Source organism: Chrysoperla carnea, chromosome 5 (assembly GCF_905475395.1).
Source record: "Chrysoperla carnea chromosome 5, inChrCarn1.1, whole genome shotgun sequence".
Lineage (NCBI taxonomy): Eukaryota > Metazoa > Arthropoda > Insecta > Neuroptera > Chrysopidae > Chrysoperla > Chrysoperla carnea.
This window is the reverse complement of record NC_058341.1, coordinates 40,442,924-40,465,668: the sequence shown is the minus strand read 5'-3', so window position 1 is coordinate 40,465,668 and position 22,745 is coordinate 40,442,924. Positions and strand designations below refer to the sequence as shown.

Genomic DNA, 22,745 nt, shown 5'->3' with positions numbered 1-22,745 from the left:
TGCCAGCGCTTCCATTGAAAAATTTTGGCGTTAAAGGGGGCTGTTATTACTAATTTGCAGTTCTTTACATGTTAATGTTATAGAAATGTCAAATTAAAATTATTGTAAAACACGAATTAATTAAACTTAATGCATTAAAAATTGTGAAAATAAGAAATCAAATTGCACAAATATTATTTTTCAAATGTAAATTATCATAATTATTTATTTAAATTTGTGATACAATAATATTAAATTTTCAATGTAAGTCTTAAATGCAATCCATACAATTATATATGCATCCATAAAATTCTATAATTAAAGTAGTGTATCGTTACCATGGAAACGAAACTAACGCACGGAGCGAATAACTAGAGGGCGATCAAGACGCTTGTAACGATCATATGTCAAATTATGATATGTAGTTAATTAGGTACGAGTGAACAGATAAACATATATTCATTCTGTTTAAACACATGATCCTCCCTGTAGTATAGTGTGGGTAAAAATACTAGTGTATGGGTGTATGGGTCTTGGACAAAATACAACAAACTCTGTGTTGTAGACAAAATGATTGCTGTTTTTGGTACCCATTCATCTATTCAACTTCTTATTTGAATACGTTGTTCTCATTCCCTGAAATAGAAATTTTCTTTATTTGAGAAATTTCGTAGGAGAATAATATGTTAAAGAATTTTCATCCTAAATACAGTATACTTATTTCTTAAACACTCAGTATATCGAATTCGTTTGGGTAACGATCTTATAATGAATTATAACATCATGAATCATTAATTTACATTGATCGAAAAGCGATGTACTGCATTCTTTTTCTTTTTAACAATTTTTATTATTTAATTCTTAGTAATAAATTGGTAGTATCTAATTAAGTCATCACTTTGTTTTTAAATGAGACGTGCTAAGACGGAAAAGATAAACATTTTTAAATTTTAATTAAACTTTATCTTTAACATGCATTCTCATATCATGTTAAAAATGAGATTAATTGGATCTTCAGAACTTTTTAGCTCAACTTTTCCGGTTTGATTTAAAAATGCAAAATTTTGATTCAAATTTAATTGTAAACCATCTTTCACCTTCACAACAATTTTGTTTTTTTAAATATTACATAATCAAGACAAAAGAATTTAATATCTTTTATAAACGGGATTATAAATTATTTAATAATATTCACCGCTCATAATTTCCCCCTCTAGTTTTTGAATACCTTTGGATAACTCATCATTATACTAGGTACTAAATTAAAGAAGTTTTTAGAAAAGATTTATTTTCGTAATAATTTTTGTTTGTAATTTGTGGGTTTTCGTATTAAAATCTCTAAAATGAACATTTAAACATTTTTAATTAGTTATACTTTCTACATAACCGTTTTTGTTTCTCTGAAATTTTTATCAAACACATTTTTTTATTTTTGTGGTTTCAACTAACATTTAAAGAAATGTAAATAAAAAAAAAATTTTTATTGCATAAAGGCAGCTATAATTATTTTGAATATTTAACCTTTTAAGGCCATTCAATGATCAAGTATCTCTATCTCTATGTATTATAAGTGCGAAAGTAAGCATGTTTGCTTGTTTGTTTTTGTTTGTTACGCTGTCATGCTAAAACTAGCGAATGGTTTTTAATGAAACTGTACAGCAATGTAGCTCATACTTCAGAATAACACATGAGATATAATTTATAAAGATATATTAATTGAAAAATAAATAAATTAAAAAGTTAATTTAATTTGACATTACCATAAATTACTGATTTCTGTAAAAGTAGTTATTTGACATTACCATAAATTACAGATTTCTGTAAAAATAGTCAATATAAAATATTTCACGGCCATCTTTTCTGCTATACTCAATGAATAATTACGACTATTATACATTTAAAAAAAATAGAAAACCATACATATATTTTACCTGTGTGAAACAATCCTTTCCATTATTTCGAGTGTTATAGAAAGGGGATAAGCGAGAACAATCTTTATCAAACTTTACTTTTAAACCCAGCGAAGTGATTGGGTATCACTCTGATATGTAATAAATCTGTCTTTTTCTCCAGAAAATTTTTATACTTAAGCTATGGGTTTTTGATAATCGAATGAAAACATGATAGATCAGCCGTTAAAACACTGCACTGGTTTACTCATTCTCATTCACGTTTACATAAAGGAATATTTCATGATCGTAATTTGGGTCTGATCGCCACTTATACCAACGTTAAAGATTACAAAGCTGAAACAAAATTGATAAATAGAGTATGGAATTTTATATATTTAAGGCGAAATTGAATATAAAATAAAAACGTTTGCAAATAAAATTTCCAGCCCCTCCTAAAATCTGTTTCAAATCAAGCACTTTCAATTCGGATCGATATAATTGATGAACAAAAATTTTAATCTTTATATTTTGAAGTAAACGTGAATAAAAATTATAAATTTGAAATAATTTTACTTAAATAAACATGTCAGAACAAATTTCTATGAGTCAAAATAAGTTTCGTAAGTTAAATATGCAAAATTTAACAGCTAAAGTCTTTTGCAAATTTAACACAGGAGTTTTTAAAATTTTCCAACATTATAAGGTGACAAAGTCACTCCCTCTGCATCCTGATTTTAAATCTAAAAAATGATTTGCGTTTTAATAAAACCCCCTATTTAATACCATTTTACGGTTTGATCTTGAAACGTGACAGTCTTGAAAAACGTGATCAAAGTGCATGATTTAGGCGTTATGTCAATCACTAAGATTTATACTAACAACGTTTTATATTTCACTATTGAGAAATTAAAATGTTTTTTTATACGATTGTTCCGATTATAAATGGTTCACATTTTATGGTATTAACAACTTAAAATCAAACGAATCATCAAATTTCGAAACTGATTATTAACATATTTCAGTACACATCCATCTAGGATATGTCAATTTTTTGATAAAAATAAAACTTTTTATCGAAATAAGTCGTTTTATCGTAAAAATATAATTTTCCGTAAAAAACTGTTGAATTGTTTACAAACGTAAAACATAATAAGCTATTTTCCGCCTTTTTGTAACATTTTAAAATAACGATGATAAATGCGACTTTGATGATTTTTTCTTGGGCTTATCTCTATACTTAGCGAAATGTTTCAGTTTGTAATTAAATCAACTTCAAAAAGGAATGTTGTATTTTTAAATTATAAAAAGTACCAATTAAAAAAATTGAATAGGCTTTAAATAAATACACATGAACGAAAAAAATATTTCTAAAATAAATACTTCTACTTGATAAAAATATTTTCGTGAGCCATTCTCTCCTAAAGTCGATTTCAATGGATCGAATTCTAGCTAAGGATTCCATTGGTGTTGACCTCAAAAAGAAATACCTCTCAAGTAAATTATTTGTAGTTTTTTTTTTAAATTAATTTTTTTTAGGTAATTTTTTTTTAATATTTGTTTGTTATTCGACATGTTTTTTATTCCATTTTCTGTCTTTTAAAACTTTATATCTCATTAAAAAATTTTAAAAATCCACATATATATTTTACTAATAATTTTTTTTTCATTTTCTATTTTAGCATTATGCTTCCATATTTTTTCTTCAAAACATTAAATCATAAAAGTGATTTTTAAATAAAAAATGACATTAAACAGTATAATATGTCTCCATTATACAGATTTATATGAGTTCATAACATAAAAACATTAAAAACGACACACAAAAAAAAACTTTTTTAATTGAAAATGACGTGAACTTTTTTCATAAAAATTTATACAAAAAATAATAATAAATGTGCAATATTTTTAAATGAAAACGTATATAATAATATTTTAGTTTTTAAATGTAATTTAAATTGATAATAATTGAACCATGAAATATTTTCAAAGTGGTAAAAGAGAATCATATTCGTTACTTGCAAGAAAACGCTATATGAAAAAAATGTAAGTATTGAACAATTTTTTTTATATATTATTTAATCTATACTCCAGCCCTGGTGGTTACAATACTCCTAAGGTACCTAATGTTGAAAAAATATTAACCAGTTGTATGATTGTTTTTGGTCTGTAGAATTAAGTCTTGAATTGCCGAATATACGTCCAGACTTGAAGCTCCGCGGTGTAGTATTGACAGTCATCATAAAAATTTGTTTTAGAAACTGTTTGGTAGGGTTATGTCTCATAAAATTTTCAATTGCTTGGCGAGCTTATAACTTATGAATTATCATTGAGAACAATCCGAATATCGGAAAAAATTATTTGTATTTTTACCCGACTCCGTCAGAAGGACGGTTATGTTTTTCGTGTGTATGTATGTATGTATGTATATATGTATATTTCTTTGGCACGCTCTGTAGTCTAAACAGCTCAATGGATTTTACCTTTAGAGATGTCGTTAGATTTGTCTCAATTGTTAAAGTATACTAGCTATATCAAATTTATAAAAATTACCCGACAGGGCCAGAAAGAGTGGATCATTAAATACTATGTAAGCGTTGTATCATTGAATAAGTATTTGAATATCCTTCCTAAGAAGTGTAAAAAAAAAAAATTAATTAATTTCAAAATCATAACCCCGATTGCGTTAAGTAAAAACCCAAAAGAAAAATACTTGTTCATTAGTTTATTAAATCAACCCTTAAACATTGTGGAGGAATCTTGAATCGAATTCTACATACCACAAACTATCTGTACTTATTATATAAACTGCTTTAAAGGTTCCACGATGTGTTAAATGTGCAACGCATTATGTTTAATTGGGCCATTCATACAGGCGTTAATTTCCAACGTAGTTTAATGTTGCAACACTATATAATTATAAGATATGTGCGTTAAAATTGACGCTCGTGTGTCCTGAGCCTAATGATGTTTTTCTGTAATTTTCTTTGTGTTCCTGTTTTCTTTTGAAACATAAATAAATAACTAAATGTCACTTATAAAATATTATTTGCTAAATAAATAGGATTTCAAATTTATATTGTGTATCTTCAAAAAAGATACACATACTATTTTTCATATATTGAATAAAACTTGAGCAGTTGACTTTTATTTGACGTTATATTGTAATGTAGTGTTTTTAGTCAACAATCAAACTTTTTTAAAATAATTTTTGGCCGAAAGTAAAAAATTAATCTAAAAAATTTTCAGAATAAAAACTCATACAAAAATTATTTTGTAAAATCCAGTAAAAAAAGTAAGTTATTAATGGATTTTGATAAATAACTTTTGTTTTATTTATTTCATAATATTTTTATACTCTGAATATATAAAATATGTGTATATCAAGGCATAGTATTTTAGTTCCAAGTTTGTAACGCTTAGAAATATTGATCATACGAACAAAACTTTGGAATAGGTGTTAATAAAATCACCTAATTAGTCCATTTCCGGTTGTCTGCCTATCTATCCGTCTGTCACCACGATAGCTTAAAAACGAAAGGAGATATCAAGCTGAAATTTTTAAAGCGTGACCAGGATGTAAAAAGTATATTTGAGCTCGTAAATGGGCAACATAGGTCATTTGGGTTTTGGGTTCATAGGACCCATTTTGTAAACCGTTAAAGATTTAACAAAAATTTATATGTAATAAATTTCGTAAACATTATTGTTTCCCCGTGAGGGCGCAAATCGGGACAAAATTGGTGTCCATTTTCTCCAATTATAAAAGATAGGGAATTTAAAATTTGCTGGATGCTTCAACTACTTAGTAGTCTTGTGAAAGATTTTCGAAAAACAAAAATAATTTCTAGAAAATACTTTCGAAAGCCAAAACAAATGGCGGCATTTCAATTTGTATAATTGTCTTGTAAGCACTGATATTCAACACTTTCTACACAGGGTATTTCAACAATTGACTCAGTCAATTCTTTGTTTTCACCTGTTTTATCATATTTTCAAATCACAGTATTATTCCATTCCATTCCATTCCATATAATTACTTTAATTTGATTTTATCTATCTGGAATTATCATATGAGGGTACAACTCCTTTTTATTATCGTTCTATGATCTATGATACACCTATGACCTATTTCCCATCACCAGGAGGTTTAAAAATTTGTGAATATCCACCCATTCACTACAGGTTACAATAATTACTATCGTTATCTCTATTATCAGATAATTATTTTGGTTTAATATCTATATTATTTACCCATTATGGTTTGTATTCGTTTCTATTCATAGAGTAAGTGTTTATAACTTTAAAAGAACCCTATACGCCCTTATAAGGTTTGTTTCCCGAATTTTTTGAACATTGTTTCCACTCCACGATAAAAAACTAAATGTACATACCAAGCGATCGATAAAAATTTTTGAATAATTGCAACATTGTTAAATATTTAAAATTTTCGTAATCTTTAAAATGGAAAAAACGAAAATTACACAATTTTATCAATTCTAGAAAATGTAAACAATCAGAATCATATAAATTTCTTATGGACATACGATCTAAAATCGAAAGTGATTCTTGAAGGAAATGGATAAACATTTTACATGTTTTTGTAAAATTTTATTATCAAAATTTCGAGGGTTGATGCATATTACCTAGTTGAAAATTTCATTACCATTATCGTGATGACATAATATCAATAAAAATTGTCACACTACCCAATGTCATTTCGTGAAAAAATGATTTATCAAGAGGTGTTATACATGGTATGCGGTGCGTATATATATATATATGTGGTTTGTCTTACATAGTAAGTTATAGTAAGTTGTTTTCCACACATAAAAATAATTCAGAAATAAATAACGTAAAAAGTTTTTCATATAAATTTTCTTTCATGCGAATAACATATATAATATAAACTACACTAAATAAAGTGTTACATAACCTCTTTATTTGATTTATGAACGTGTTTAAGAAGGTACACACAGAGGTAGTAAGTAATAATAATAAAGAAAGAAAGAGGAAAATAAAAGTTATGTTTGCTGGTTTAATTAAAAAGTTTATTAAAATTATTACTTCTTTTTTATTTTTTATTATTATTTGAAGAAAGAAAACCATATGTACTTATTTTTATGTAACAGAAGAGTAATATTTTGTTTTTAACATCAAATTTCTTCTTCAATCTTTTATAATTCATATCATGGTTTTAATAAAAAGTTGACATTTAAGAAAAATTTCTCTGAAAGATAGTGGCGGTAGAAAACGGATGCGAGTAATGCTCCCGCATCAGTCGTCGTGGTGCAAAGGAACCGAAAAATAAAGAGATGTGTCACTTTTATAATTTTATGATTATGTTTCGCAATTTTTCGATTTATTCCTATTTGAATTAAAAATTATCATAATTATGAAAAAATCATTGTATCGCCTCACCTATTAAATTTACTAGGGTCGCTTTTAGATAATAGTGCATTAACACTATTAATTATGGCGAAAGCGCTATTGAGACTATGATTTCTTTAGCTACAATCCCATAATTTTCACTTTTCTTAGGTATGATGAAAAGCAGTAAATGATTTTAAGACCAGTCTTAGCTTTCGAAATATCGACGGTTGAAAATCTAGCTTTATTGATAAGTCTATTCCCATTTATTTCCTATTTTGGTAGTACAAAATATGCTTTTAGTTTATAAAGGACAGAAATTGGAGAGGTTTTCGACAACTTCTCGTCTTTTCAACAACTTTTCCCAAAAATTATCGTAGCTGACGTCAATTTTATTAATATTTGAATATCCTCTTCAACGAATACTCATCAGTTTTAAGCTTGTGCCGCAGTTACAAATTTTCGGAATCTCCTGAAATATAAGTACTTGAAAATAGGAGACCTTGACAATAATCATTCCAATTTCTGCCCTTTATAAAATAAAGGTATAATTTGTATGACTAAAATATACCCTGGTTCATACAGACTTATACCAAATTATAAAGTTCGATTTTTCAACAAGCTAAAATGACTTCACAAATATTCATTATAGTTTATTTTTCAATAAACATAATAATAATTATTTAACCAGGAAATTATTGGTCTGGCCTATAAAAGTCATAACTAAACTAGTTAGCTCAGTTTCTTATGTCCATTAAAAAAAAAAACGATGTTTTGATAATTGAATCCTTAGAATTTAGTTCGATTTGTAGTACAAAATGTCAACAACTTTAAATGTCAATGTATGACATTTTACATATAATGTGATAACAATAAACTTTCTTCCCTATGACCTATTTTAAACGTAGTTCAATGCCTAGAGGGAGATAGTTTTATACAATAAATATTTTCGTCATTTGTCAATACATTTCGGAGGGAATTACTTTGAACACGACGTTATTTTCTGGTTATTACGTTGAAATTGAAGTTGAGATTTTTTTCATATCCTTATATACTTAACAATCTGATAATCGCTTTACAAATTCGAGTTAACTTATCAGGTTAATGAAAATCAAAGAAATATCAAGAAATCTCTTAAACTGTCGAACTTTACGCTAAATTCTTTTGTATAATATGAGTTTATAGGAAAAAAACGCGAGTAATAACAAATACTTCTAAAAAAACTAAAAGCTACAAAAATACTTGCGAATCAGCAATCGCTGACTATTCATAGTAAGTATATTGATATTTATCTACATAAAAAGTTTTAAACACGTTTTCCTCGAAATGTGGTTTTACAAAACGGTACCCACGCTTAAAAAACTATTTGAGCTATCGACTTAAGATAGTTAAAACGAGTACCCAAATGTACACAATCTGTAAAAAGAAAAAAAAAATTATATTGCCATTTTTATACTAATACTAGCTTGTTATAGCCTTCACTTTCCTTGCTTTCACTGATCTCCCTTTCATTATAGGGAAATAGGGACTCGAAATAGGGATAAGAATTGTTTTACACGGGTAAAATATATGTACACTTTTCAATTTTTTTTTATTAAATGTATTGAGTATTTCAGAACCGATGGCCATGAATTGTATTTTTACAATATTTTTAGAAATTTTTAATTTATGGATCAAAATGATGCTCATGGATGGTGCAGTGAAATGTCAGACTAAATTTAATTTGGTTTATTTGTTTTGTTTTTCTTTTTTCTTAATGTTTTTGACCTGCGAAAGCGATTCTAGCGATTTTAGATATCAATGTCAACGTTTTATGTTTTTGGCTTCACATGTTTTTGACACAACTTCCTTCGGTTCGTATTTGGCTGGAGGCTAAAAGTTTTATGTTGATAAAACTCTTATAATTACTTTTTAGTGTAGCCCTCATCTGTCAAATGTGAGTGTAAGGTACAGTAAGGAACAATTCGTTTATAAACTGTTATTTGATATTAATCTGCGCCGGTAAATAAATACAGATAACAAACGCATAAAATATTTACATGTACTCATATTATATTCCAATAAATTAACAGATCATTTAAATATTAACAGACTATTACTAATGTAATTATCGGTAAAAGGTAGTTAACATATAGCGTGGTGTATGATGTCAATATAGGTATAGTAACAGATGTACCTACCTATCGGTATATATTTTATAAAACTGTAGCAAATAAACGCCGTTTTTTAATGTTTAAATATGCAAAAGTGTGTTGTTTACTGTTATTTTGTGTTACATTGACATAAACCATGAAATATTTGAAAACCATATGATGTGATATCAGATCAGGGCTTTATGGTCGGTATTTCATTAACAAATGTTTATACTGCAGTAGAATTCCTAAATTTTAATTTTATTATCAAATAATGTTTGTTTACAAATTATAGAATTCCAAACATTTGCAAGAAATTTGTTTTATTGTTAGAATAACACGTTCATGGTAAGAAATGTATGGCGTTTATTTCAATGCTGGTATAGTATAGTAGGGACAGATACTCAAAAGGTATATAATATTGGCGTAAGATCCATAGCTCTATGGCGCTATTTACAATTCTGTATTGTTAATAACGCCACAGGTATGTTTCTTACGATAATATACCAAGCAGTATTGTAATAAACATAATGTATTTCTTACCGTGTACGCATGCGATTTAAAAGAACATTTTTAGCTGAGGTAAAATGTTTCTGAAAATCAAAATCCAAATTTCCAACATATCCTTCGTTTTATACTCAAGATTAAATACTAACTTTTAAATTGCCCAATTTAAAAAATTTACGATTCCCTTTATAGTCCAGAATTACACATTAATGAGTAATAGGTAACCGGAGTAAATTTTTCATCACTTCAGGTGAATAATTCTCTCTCTGGGCGCGCAGAAAAGTGAAGTTGGTTTTTAAACATCTTTCGTAGTATGCAAGATATAAACATTTAAAATTACTGATTGAACAAAGAGGAAAATATCCACTAGTGACGTCATACGTGGATATCGCCATTAATATTACATGTAAAACTTTGTTTTGTTTAAATGAGATGGGCAACAATCTTTGAATGCTTATAACTTCTTCGTTTTTTAATCAATTTCAGTTGCACTTTCAAATTTTGCTATGGAATTAATTAAGTCTAGTTTTTGTGGGTAATATGACAAATTCGACATCAGGTTATACCCTATTTTGTGCGACATCTCGAAAATTGCTTATTCAACCGCCAGATGAAGTGGATTGTTGTATTTTTTGCTTTAGAATTACTCTTAGTACTGGGTTCTATCAAATATCAAAACAAAAACAAAAAATTTTTTTTTCTCTTTCTATATGGACGATTGAGAAAAATCTGGATAATTGCTCGTCTAATCGTTAAATAAATTGAAATTTTGTATTTTTTTGGGTCAAAATTATCCCACAAAATCAGTTTTGTCACATTCCACTACAGAAAGTTTTTTCGATTTTATCTAAAAGGGATTAACTCAGAAAATACAAAAATCCGATTCGGTAGACTTTTGAGTGAAGAGTTTCTGAAACATGCCCCAAAATCATTCATTGCAAAACATATTGCAGTGTTCTTGCGATATTTTGAAAATTGTTAACCAAGGTTCAAATGAATTTTTTTTTAAAGCTATTTTATAAGGATTCCGAAACGCAATAAAATTGGAAAATACACAGAAATCAAACATCACTTCAAGTTATCACTTTTTGTCGAATGAACTTGATTTTTAAAATTTTACAGTTTTTCGATATTAATTTGTTGATAAAAAAATTGTTTAAAACGAGAATTCCACAGCTTCAACCAAAATTCGTATAAATTATTTAATTTCAACGGTAAAGATATATTTGAATATAAATAGGGTTAATGAGATATTATCTACGCACATAGATATTTATAATATCATACACGTGTACTCATTAAAAAGGTACTTTTATTTAACATATGTAACCATATTTACAAGGGTTTATTACTTAAAATAAAATTATCATAACTCTATTGTAATTTCAAATGCTGTCTAAAAACCATATTGTACAAAATATGTATACTTCAACATCCAAACTCCCATCACAGTAATAAAAACACTTTAAAATATGAAAATGAAAATACTAGACGAGAAAATTGTTTTTTGTTAATTGATAATTTATCTTAAGTTTCAAAGAAAAAAAATGCCGACAGAAGTGAAAACTCAAAACTTTGGAAGAACTGTGTTTTTTTTTTAAATTTTTTAATTAATTATATTATGAATAATTAAAAATTAATAATTTGTAAATTGAAATTACTAACGTGTGTATTAAAACCTATTATAAATAATAAAAAAGCGCCATCTATGATCAGTAATCAGAATTTAACAAAGATATGATTCACATAGTTAATAGTACAGCTTTAATTTAATTATTATTATATAGATGTCATTTTTTCGATTGAAAAAGGTTTTATTTTCCTCAGTTACGGTGTTCTATCTGTAGCTATATTTGTTGATGAAATAAAAAGATTTTACCCTACCAAATATTATTTATTGTACACATATTACATACCGTCTAACGAGCCTTTAGAAGTTTTCAATTCAAAAATGAATTTAAGAAAATATTTAGATTATAAATAGTTTCCAATCGCGCGAACAAAAATTTCGATCGAAGTGTATTAACGGCAATATGATCCGAAAAGAATTTCATAACACTCGATCGAGTTTTTATTTTTTATAACTATTTATTATGCTGGGAAGTTATTCGTATGTACCACAAGGGTCGTACCAGACCCTACGCACGGCTTGTTTATTACGTATTTACTACTGGCATGGAGACTTGGACTATGTTGTGATGATCAGATTAAATATGCATATACATACATTATTATCTAACATCAAAAAATATTATGGAATCCGTATTTTTTATTTATCAAAAAATATATGTCTGTGTGCGTGTGTATGTTGTGTGGGGGTGAGCGTGGTTTGGTTAAGGGTATTAAATATTTAATAATTTTTGGTTGTGTACATTTTAAAATTTAAATTAATTGCATATGGATCTTTTTTTAAAAAATAAATTATGAACTATTTATTATTGCACATTACCCGCATATGGTTGTTTAAAAAAAACTTGTATAATATTTCACAGTATGGTTTATTTCATGTAACTTTGTGGTTTTTGTCATACAATTTTAATCGAGTTCAAAAAAGAGAGCACAATTTTCTTTTTTTTTTCAATTAAATTCCTGTCCCTCCCGTAGGCTCATATACCATGAAAGTTAAATATAGAATATTTTAAAATTTCCTAAAGTGTTTTGGCTGATTTACATCAAACATTCTAATAAAGAAATAAGGGTTTCAATTAAAGGAAGTACACGGTAAAAATTTTTTTGTGAATATCACTATGTCGGTATCGAGTTGAGCGCCATACCGAATTGGTGTGAACTGTGTACTGTATTGAGGAAATAGTAACATCAGCATAGTTACAGCGGACGAGACAATGCAGCATGGGCGTCAGGCCCATACTGGTTGGCGATACACACAATACTTCTGGTGGATAATTCTATTCAATACTGTAATATTACTTATCCTTATGTAGATACTATAGTTTCTGTGTCTATACCATACCAGCATTGTATTAAACGTCATGTTTATTAAACGTCATGTGGAACTTATTCTACACAAATAAGCGGGGTAGCACTTCTAGAGCTAGGACAATGTCGCCATTTTCAGTCAAATAGAATTGATATCTATGATAACATAAGTTGTTGTACATGTTGCGTACGGTCTCTTCCTGCTTCGAAATTTTATCATGCTTCTCTTTTAACCGAAGTTAAAGGTTAAATTCGAGCAAAATGAAAGGTGGTTAAAAATTTAAAAAAGCGTGATTGTACGGTTGACTTTTCGATTCAAATTATTCGAATTTTATCGTAGATTGAAACACATTAATTTCCATATTTTTAATTACAAATATTGTTGATAATAAGCTCAATTGGCTTACATTTCGATTCGAATACATAAACATTAATTTATATTCGAATTTGATTGTAACATTTATTTATAAATATTGACGTTTTCGTTAATTATACACCAAATCGGATACTAATTTATTTATTTATGATTAATATTTAAAAAATAACAATACGTTCACTGGGGAGAATTTTTTTTTTATACCATGAATGTCTACTCAAAAGTTCTATCTTTTATGTATACATCATTGCCTGAATTTTTTAATAAACGGGAATTATTTTTTTTAATGAGAAGTAGTTGGCTACTCCTAAAAAATCATTTGATAGAATTCAGTTACCTTATATTGATAAATGGTAAGTAATGGTAAGCGGTCCACTTCCTGTGTAATAGTACAAATTTTTATCGCCTGTTGGCGGGATTTACTTGATTTGAATTTGAATATTTTTATTGGTCTTAAAAAATAGTAAGTACAAGTATCACCATCCGGTATTCGAAATTGTTACTACTTAATTCGGGTCTTCTTATGACTTACAACTTCCAGTTATAAATTTATAAATTTGAAAATTATTTTTAATAATTTAAAATTATTTATTAGTTTGTAATCTTGAACAAGAATAATATGAGACGATGTTTAATTTTATGACCAATAAATTTGTTGATAAAACACACTTATGAATCTCACAGAATATTATTCTATCTGAAAAGGATTAACTAAATTCCCTATATTTAAAAATTCTGAATATGTTATGTAAGAATTTCAATTAAAAATTATTTACAAATTGAAGGATAAAATGCCTCAATTATTCGCTAATGACTATCATATAATACACAATATCTAAGCCGGATATGCTATTGTGGATTGTGGTAGATATTTCAAGATAAAATTGATGAATTAATTTCCGAGGATAGAAAAACCTCAAACATAGAATAACAAGTCATTCTTGTAAATTATTTCTCCAATCGTTGTAATTAATGAATATGACAATTATTAATTATTTTATTTAGGTTCATTTTAATTTACGCATTTAATAATATTACTCATTTATAATGTAATAATGATGATCATCTTTTATGAACAAAATATTATATTTTAAAGGTTCAGTAATACAAATTTTTTTGCAAAAAATGGAACCGACGTAAAATGCACGTAAAAGCAAAAAATGATTTTTAAGTACCCACTCCAATCAATAATTTCCTTGTGAGTAATTACGTTTTGATGTCGGCGCCAATAAATAGCTAAGGATAAGATTAGCATCGACTTGAAAGCGTAACTGCACACAATTATTGATTGGAGTCAGTACTTTAAAAGTATTTTTTAAGGAGCATTTTTTATCGATTGCATTTTTTTCCAAAAATTTGTATTTTATACTTTTTAGTGAAATTAGGTCTACCTTCGTACGTAAAAAACAAAATCAGTTACATGTATGCGCCCATAACATCACACCTTAGCTATTGGGTAAGAAAGCTTTTACCCAATGAAAAAGAAAAGAGGGCAATAATAAAAGATAGAATATTCCTTAATAATAGTAATTTGGAACTTATCGAGTTAAAGCAAAGAGGTTATATATAACATAGAGGCTTAAAAGCATAGGAAACGCAATAAGTGAATTATTGACAGTTAAAAAAGAGACTGAAAAAAGGAACCGTCTTCCCTCTTTATCTAGCAGCTTATCAAAGCGCGAATATTAATATTTTGAATTATTGTATAATCACTTGCATGTCTGTGTTACTTCTATGGGTTTAAAGGGCTCTATAATTAATTCATGTCTATGGAATATATGATTAATATAATAAAATATGACACTTGACACATGTATAATAAAAAGGTTATGTATATGTTAAGAATATGATCGAAACTTGAAGACGTACATGATATAATAAAAAGAAATGTTTAGTTAATTTATATTTTACAAATTAATTTATAATTAATTCTGAATTCGAGTAAACGACTGTCAAAATCGATTTCATATTGTACCAGGTATTATAATATTTTTGTAAAGTTACTGATTATTGTGTGATAGTTTTATAATTTTTAAATCTAATTTTACAGTGAAATTCGATCAAAAAACAGAACAAAATTATACGTTTAAATGGTCTGTTGCGATGTTCTTTTATTGAAAATAAAATCATTTGACTTAAGTACTGTCTCTTTTTTTGTTTGAAACATGGTAAAAGATAAATAAGGTATGTAAAAAATATGTATGTTAGTTGTTACGTTTAAAGAAATTGTTGATTTGAAGAATATTGCACAAGTAATATAATTTGCCAGCCATATACGTGTCACTCTAGGGGGTCAAAGTAATAACTTTCCGATTAAAAGTGAAATTAACTATTACCTACGTGACATGAATTAGACAAATAAGTATGTATGGTAAAGGTAATACATGTCTTAATTTCTTTGCAGTGCATAGAAGAAAATAATGTTCCTCAAAATATATATTAGCCCTTATAGGAATAAAAATTTAAAGTATACATAGACGCAAGTTTTTCTTGTACCAAGAAAATTTTCCGTTTAAATTAAACACGAAAATTTTGCATAATGGAAAAAAGATTTACTTTTCATTAAATCACCTCAAGTCAAGTTTTGTATTTATTTCTGTCTTTTAAAAATGCAACAAATTTTTTGCGACAAATAATTCTTGTTTGCATGTGTATCTAAATTTTTTTGCATAAGATTGTTAAAAAACTATTCCAAATTTAAACGCGATGCTTTTTCTTTATGAAAAAAGTTTACTTTAAAGCTTTGTGGTCACGGGCCTCAAGCTAACCTTAATAAAAATATTTTCTGTTACGTTATCCTAAAAAATAAAAAAAGACATAATATTAGTTAATGAAAACATATGTCATAAAAATGTATGTTAAGATTAATAGAAATATACAATTACTAATTATGAATTCATAACAACAATATTAAATATATTAATGCATTTTGAAATTATTAATTATTCATTTCCTGTGTCATCGGGCTCTTGTAATTAGGTTAACAATCTGTTCTATAAAATTTTACAATTTAAACCTTGATTTTAAAATTTTAATGGATTGTTTTTTAATCATTTTTCACTTTCAATTTTATCAAAGAGATATTGTCTCAATAAATTATCAAATATAAAATGGATAAGATTATTATCCTACGATTTTTTCATCTTTTGCTGAGGTTGTTGCTGTTAGTAATAACCATGAAATATTGTTTAAATCATATAAAAAATAAAAAAATCTATGTAAATTCAAAACATTCCTATAGAAAATTGATACCACTTTCCTAGAAGTTATTATTTTTAAATTGAGATAAATTCAGTTCTCGGTTAACTGATACAAAAAAAAGGCCTATTAATATTATTTTATTTGGTCGATCAAATGTCGATATTAATAACGATATCAATATTGCCACTTTCTTTAAACCAAGTAAATTTACTCGAAGTTTTTTGTGTAATTTGTCAAAAACAATTAAAAATTGAAGCTTTAGAATCAAACAATCTCTAATTACTCTTCAGAACTTTATAAAAGATGTTTAAAGATGATTCTAAGATTTTGAAAATCTAAAAAAATTAAATTTATTTGTATTAATTTTCAGCTTTGAAAATAACCTTTCTATAGTTTTTCCAAGCAAGAAAACTGTTATGAAATTACCCAAAAAATTCTTCGGTAGCTTTATTTGGTTCATATTGACATTTGACTGTTTCTGTAAAGGAAGAGGGATATGCAAAAATTGGGTTAATAGGGTTTTTGGCAACATCCGGAATATTAATCCAAGTTTTTCTGAACAAGAAACAATTGATAAATTTTGGCCGTCTATTTTTGCACACTCTATCTCGCGCCTGCTTTGTCTTGTTTATCAACAAAAGTAATGCATATTTTTATACTCCAAGCAAATTAGCAATTGTTTATTTTTTTTGAAACGAGCGGTTTCCCAACGTTAAGTTATAAATATCGAATAAAAAAATGAAATTATGGAAAGAAAATGATACAAATATGTAGTTCAACTATTTTTCAAAAGCTGCAACTTTAGGTTGAGAAACTGCTCGTTTCAGAAGTAACCAAATGTCTAATTTGCTTGGACTAGTACATAAAACCAGATAGTTGTTGCAATAAAAAATATTTAGAGGGAGGTAACAAACTCATTAAATATCTATCACACATGTATCATTTGTTCTTTTAAGTTCGATGTGGTACACTAAAATTACAATGTTATAAATACACTATGCAGCCTTTCAGCATCTACACTTTGTGTACTACACTGCGCTTAAAAGAACAAACTTATGATAAACATATTTACCAGAACATTACAATCATTACAAAACTACTAAAAAGTAATGATGTTATGTGCAACAAAATAATGAGTATTTGGTGTTATTCACTCATTTACGTATTTCAATAATGCTCATATTTATACCATAGAAATACGGCAAATAGATAATAATAGTCCAATAATAGGAACATGTTGTATTTATAGTACAGGGTTGTTCAGTAAAATGCTACTACTTTATTTCATTAAAATAGTTCCTGGGCAACATAGGCTCGGTTTGTGAGCGATCATTAAAGAACTCTCCCTACCAATTAAAAGACTTTTCTGAAAAATTCCCCAAGAACCAAAAAATACCTCCCTCCCCCATAGATATTTATATTTAAAAAAAAAAAGATTTTGCCACTTAAGGGTGTATGCACGGTAATGGGAGCACAAAAAATATATATTTTCAATTTGGATGATATATTACATTTTATATCTTGCGTAATTTTCAAAATATTGAAAATTGAAAATCTTGTTTAATTATTCAGCTTTTAATATTTCGAAAACCAAGCACATATCGAAAAATTTTATTCTTATTTTTCGTCTACATTCATGAAGTTATAACAAAATTCATCATCAAAATTGAAAATAAGATAAAAATAATGTCAACTCTAAATCTATCCCTGCTCTTACATTTTTTATAATGACGGAGACACTTGGTTTTTTTCTTTTCTACGCCATTGCTTATATGTTTACTTTCTATTGAAAGGTTTTTGTAAAATTTGTTTTCATTCATTCCAAGTGAAAATTAGCAAAAACTTTCAAAATATGTCGTTTTTTGAGAATCCTTCATAAGAGCGACTGTATTTTATATCTATTTTCATGGATACCTAGGCTGAAATTTTAGACACATATTCTTTTAGTAAAAGTCTGCATGTAAAAAAAATTTGAGCCTTTAAATCAAACATTGTTGTCATCATACATCCTTAAATAGGGATTGCATCTATTTTCAGAACAAGAGTTAATCTTATGTAATTTATTTTATATCTTCTTTTATATATATTCACAATTTTTTGGGACAGCTTATCTTTCTTATTTAAGTGGTAACAGTTTTCGAACAAACTTTTGTAGGATAAGTCTTGATAGAAGTTTATTTGGCAAAGTATTATCGAAATTGATTGATGCTTCTACCTAAGTCATTCAGAAATTCGACCATTCACTTCTACCAGTTTTTAGGGGATAAACATATTTCGTTTGATCAATCCAAAAGGTTGAATGAAATTTTTGCTACTCAAAATAAAAAGTTATGAAAAAGAATCTGCCAAAACTGAACTGAATTGAAATTAAAATCTTGGATTGATGGGAAACTGCTTCTACAAGACACAAGTGAAATTTACAAAATTTAAAAAACCCCCGACATTTTTTTCTGTACTCTACTCTAAATTCCCACTTCAAACATATCTAAGAAATTTCTCCATTAAATTATCTTTTTCCTTAGAGCTTTCTCCAAACTGAACCGATTTTGAGGATCATCGCCTATTTTTTAGTTGTTTCGGGTTTATAGCTAAGAACACTCTATCAAATTACTTTTCAAACGAAACAAATAAATCAAAATTTGTTCACCCGTTTAGGCGCTACTATAGCGATCAACTTGTTTTTGTTCGGGGATTAAAAATGAAAAACAATTACCAAACTTATTTTAATAGATTGTGAATAAATGTTTCACTTTAATCAATGTGGGAAATCATTTAATGTTATTATTATGTAACTTTTAATAGTAATCGATTCTAATAATAATATTTGTTGGTGTAATTTTACGATGGAATAAACGTTAAAATAGCGTGACAACGTACAAGAAACCCTTTACTATTATTATTATATCATCATTGTGCAACATACGAGATATTAATATTTAATGTGTTTGTTTTATGTAACACAGTTTGTTTAATCTAAAATGTATGTAGAATCATTATTAAGGGAAAATTTGTTCATAAATATAATATTGTGAAAACATTTTGCAATAAGTATCTAAATCCTAGAAGACGGTCGCGGAGTTAATAACCTTTCACCCTTTTTGATGAATTCAACTATTGCAAGCTATTCATGTGAGTGCGATCCTTATGGTTCACACTGTCAACTTCTCAGATGATGAAAATAACTTTCCAGAATTGCCTTAGACACGTCCTGCGACCAATATCCGTCACTTACAAAACTATTTTTAACTCCCGAACTAAAAAAAGGAGTGATATAAGTTTGACCGCTATGTGTGTGTGTCTGTCTGCCTGTGGCATCGTAGCGCCTAAAAGGATGAACTGATTTTGAATTTTTTGCTTTTGTTTGAAAGGTATTTTAATGGAGAGTGTTCTTAGCTATATTTCAAGTGATAATTTAGGGTTCCGTACCCGAAAAACTAAAAATTGGCGGTGATCTTTCAAATCGACTTAGTTTAGAAAAGGATTTAATAAACAAGGCTATTTAATGGAGAGTGTTCTTAGATATGTTTCAAATGCGACTTTAGGGTTTCGTAACAGAAAAATTTTTGGGGGGTTTTTTAAATTTTGTAAATTTTACTTGTTTCAGAATTATACAAAATCATAAAATTCATTCATATTGTCGTTTTCATCCAGTAACCTTGTCGTTTGACAGTACGGGGTAGTTTGCCTCAAATCCGGTAGCTCTGATTTTAGCCAACTTGTCTATGATGTTGGTCTAATGAAATTTTTGTCAAAAATCATAAAAACCGTAATAATTTCGCCTTTTTTCAGATATTGGATTCCTCTCCAATACTCTCCGTGTTAATGAACCGAATTTTAATCAAGTTTATCTCGAATTAGAGACGGTCAATCGACTTCAAATTGTCTTATAATATCCTTAATAAGTATAAGCAATTTAGAATTTTCTGAGATTATGCCCATAGCGAGAGAACACCCTAAATATTACTTATGTATGGATTTAATTTGCAGTATATCATTTGTGGTTTTACGCATAATTTTATTATATTATTCGAGTGTAAATATGCCTTGGGAGGTATATATCAAAAATACTCAAATTTATAATATGTTGAAGTATATTTACGGCATCTTTAGGAGTAGAATGGGTAGAAGCCACATCGTTTATTTATACCAGTATAAAACGACTCTATCGAAAACTTAACATTTTGGTTCATGTATAATGCTTGTGTTTTGAAATTCAAGGAATCATGTTGGACACCCTTGATGATTATGGTTACACAGTTTAGTAACCAATCAGCTATAAGTAATTTACAATAATTTAGTTTGTAACACCATATTTTTTTTGTTACTTCATTTATTTGTTACTTCGCTAATACTGTTGTTTGTAAGCTCAAGTAAACTCGCTTTTCATATTTCGTGTGTCAATGATGTTTGGTACTAACCCGCACTATAAAACTCTTGTTTAGCGAATAGTGTGTAAGCTTAAAATGATATGTTTATTTAAAACATATACATACATACGCAATCACTAAATATACATAATATAACATGTTTTTTTATAAAATATATCATAGAAAGAATATAAAACAAGCATAAAAATGTTTATAGTTTTGTATGATGTCATTTGTACGTAATATATGTTACGATATATAACGATGCGAGAAAAATCAGAAACATTATGCTAATATTGCTCTGTAAAACCAAGATAGTTATGTGGTTAACAAAGTAATCTAACGCTTTTTATTTATAAACAAAATTTTATAGTAAAACTTACGTATGAAATTTGAACAAATGGAAAAAAATGAAAAGACTTCACTAAAGCTGGTACACGAACCCGGGACCTCTGGTCTCGGGTGGCTTGCTCAAATGAAAATACGTCATGTGCGTTAATCTATTAAAGTGTAAAATCTCACCACTCATGTGTTAAGTAGTACAATGTGTTGAGAAAGAAAAAGCTATTAAGAGAATCATGAATGCGTGACTTATATAAAGTACACAAAACTTTGAACCAAATTTAAGAATTTGGTTGCATAATAAAAATATGTAACGTATTAAAGGAGTCCCCGTTTTTGCCGATATTCCCGGTGACTCGGGAACCATTTAAAATTCATATTTTCGTACGAAAATTGGTTTTCCCTTTTATTCAGCCTCAATAAAAATAGACTAAAACCAAGCAAATGAAACATCTCGATTTTCAACAACTTACGGTCTATGCTAAAGAAAATATGGGTAAGAGAGAGTTTGGTATGAAAACAAATAGGAGTTCTGATGTTAAGAAGTTGAGATCTCTCTCTTTATTTAAGTTTAATTGTTAAAGAATTCTAAAAATTTAATATTAAAAATCTCATCATCTCATGCGTAGATGGAAATTTTTTTTTCGATTTCTTGATTAAGCGCTTAGGTTTGCCTGTTTTAATGGTTACTGAAATACTTCTCGACCTCTTCTGTTGAAAAAACGAGATAATAATCCTTCATAATGATTTTATCTTCGTTCACTTCATTATGATCTGGTATGGGGTTTTCACACAAATTGAGTTGTTACAATTTTTGTACGCTCTTAAAGAATTTATTCCAATTTCTGTGAAATTTATGAAGTTGGAAGTTTATCCAATCGATACAACATAATCACTCTATATTGAAAGTGTAATTAAAATGTACGCCATTTCAAATTCAAGAATCTCAAATCATCATTATTCAGTTGTTTATACGTTGAAAATGATATTGCTTTGGTTTTTTTTTTTTTAATATGCGTACAACATTCTACATCAACTGAATAATTAAAACATATTTCATATGATAAACTGCTGTCTATTTTGAAAAAAAAAACCACTGTATGATGTTTGTTTATAATATGTCATGTGTAATTCTCCCATGACAAATTTATATACATACAGAAACCTTCAGGATATTTAATCATCATTCATTTTTGATAATTTGGGTTTTTATTATCCGTTTCTGTAAAAATAAACATTAAGCTTTGAGTTTCATGCGAATATAAGAGTACATTTTTGTTTATTTGAATATAGTGAAAAATATAATGTTAAATTAAAAATTTAAAGAAACCCTCGACATAAAATCAGGTCTGATCGATTCGATTGTGGTATCGTAGCTCCTAAATGGATGAACCAATTTTGATTTTTTGTTTGTTTAAAAAGTAATTTGATCTTAAGTGTTCATAATTATGTTTTAAGAAAAAAATCTACTCAGTCGTTTGAAAGTCATCACCTCTTTTCCAATTGTTTCGAGTACGGAACCCTAAACTCCCTCTTGAAACATACCTTAGGAAACTCTCAATCAAATGACTTTTCAAAAAATCGAAATCGGTTTAACCATTTAAGAGCTACGATGCCACAAAGTCAAATCTAATCGATTCGTTTA

At 27.7% G+C, this 22,745-nt stretch overlaps 1 protein-coding gene across 3 annotated transcripts in view; it reads left to right on the top strand.

The window, feature by feature from the left end:
• Nucleotides 1–22,745, top strand: part of LOC123300693 (rap1 GTPase-activating protein 1) — a 536,990-nt gene that overhangs the window by 363,582 nt on the left and 150,663 nt on the right. Inside the window, exon 1 of one of the 3 annotated variants that reach the window (XM_044883309.1) lies at nt 3,781–3,914. The exons of the other annotated variants lie outside the window; for them this stretch is intronic. Coding sequence (XP_044739244.1) covers nt 3,844–3,914 — 71 coding nt within the window. The 5' untranslated portion in view covers nt 3,781–3,843. Of the gene's footprint in view, nt 1–3,780; nt 3,915–22,745 lie in introns of those variants that run through there. 3 annotated transcript variants of the gene reach the window in all.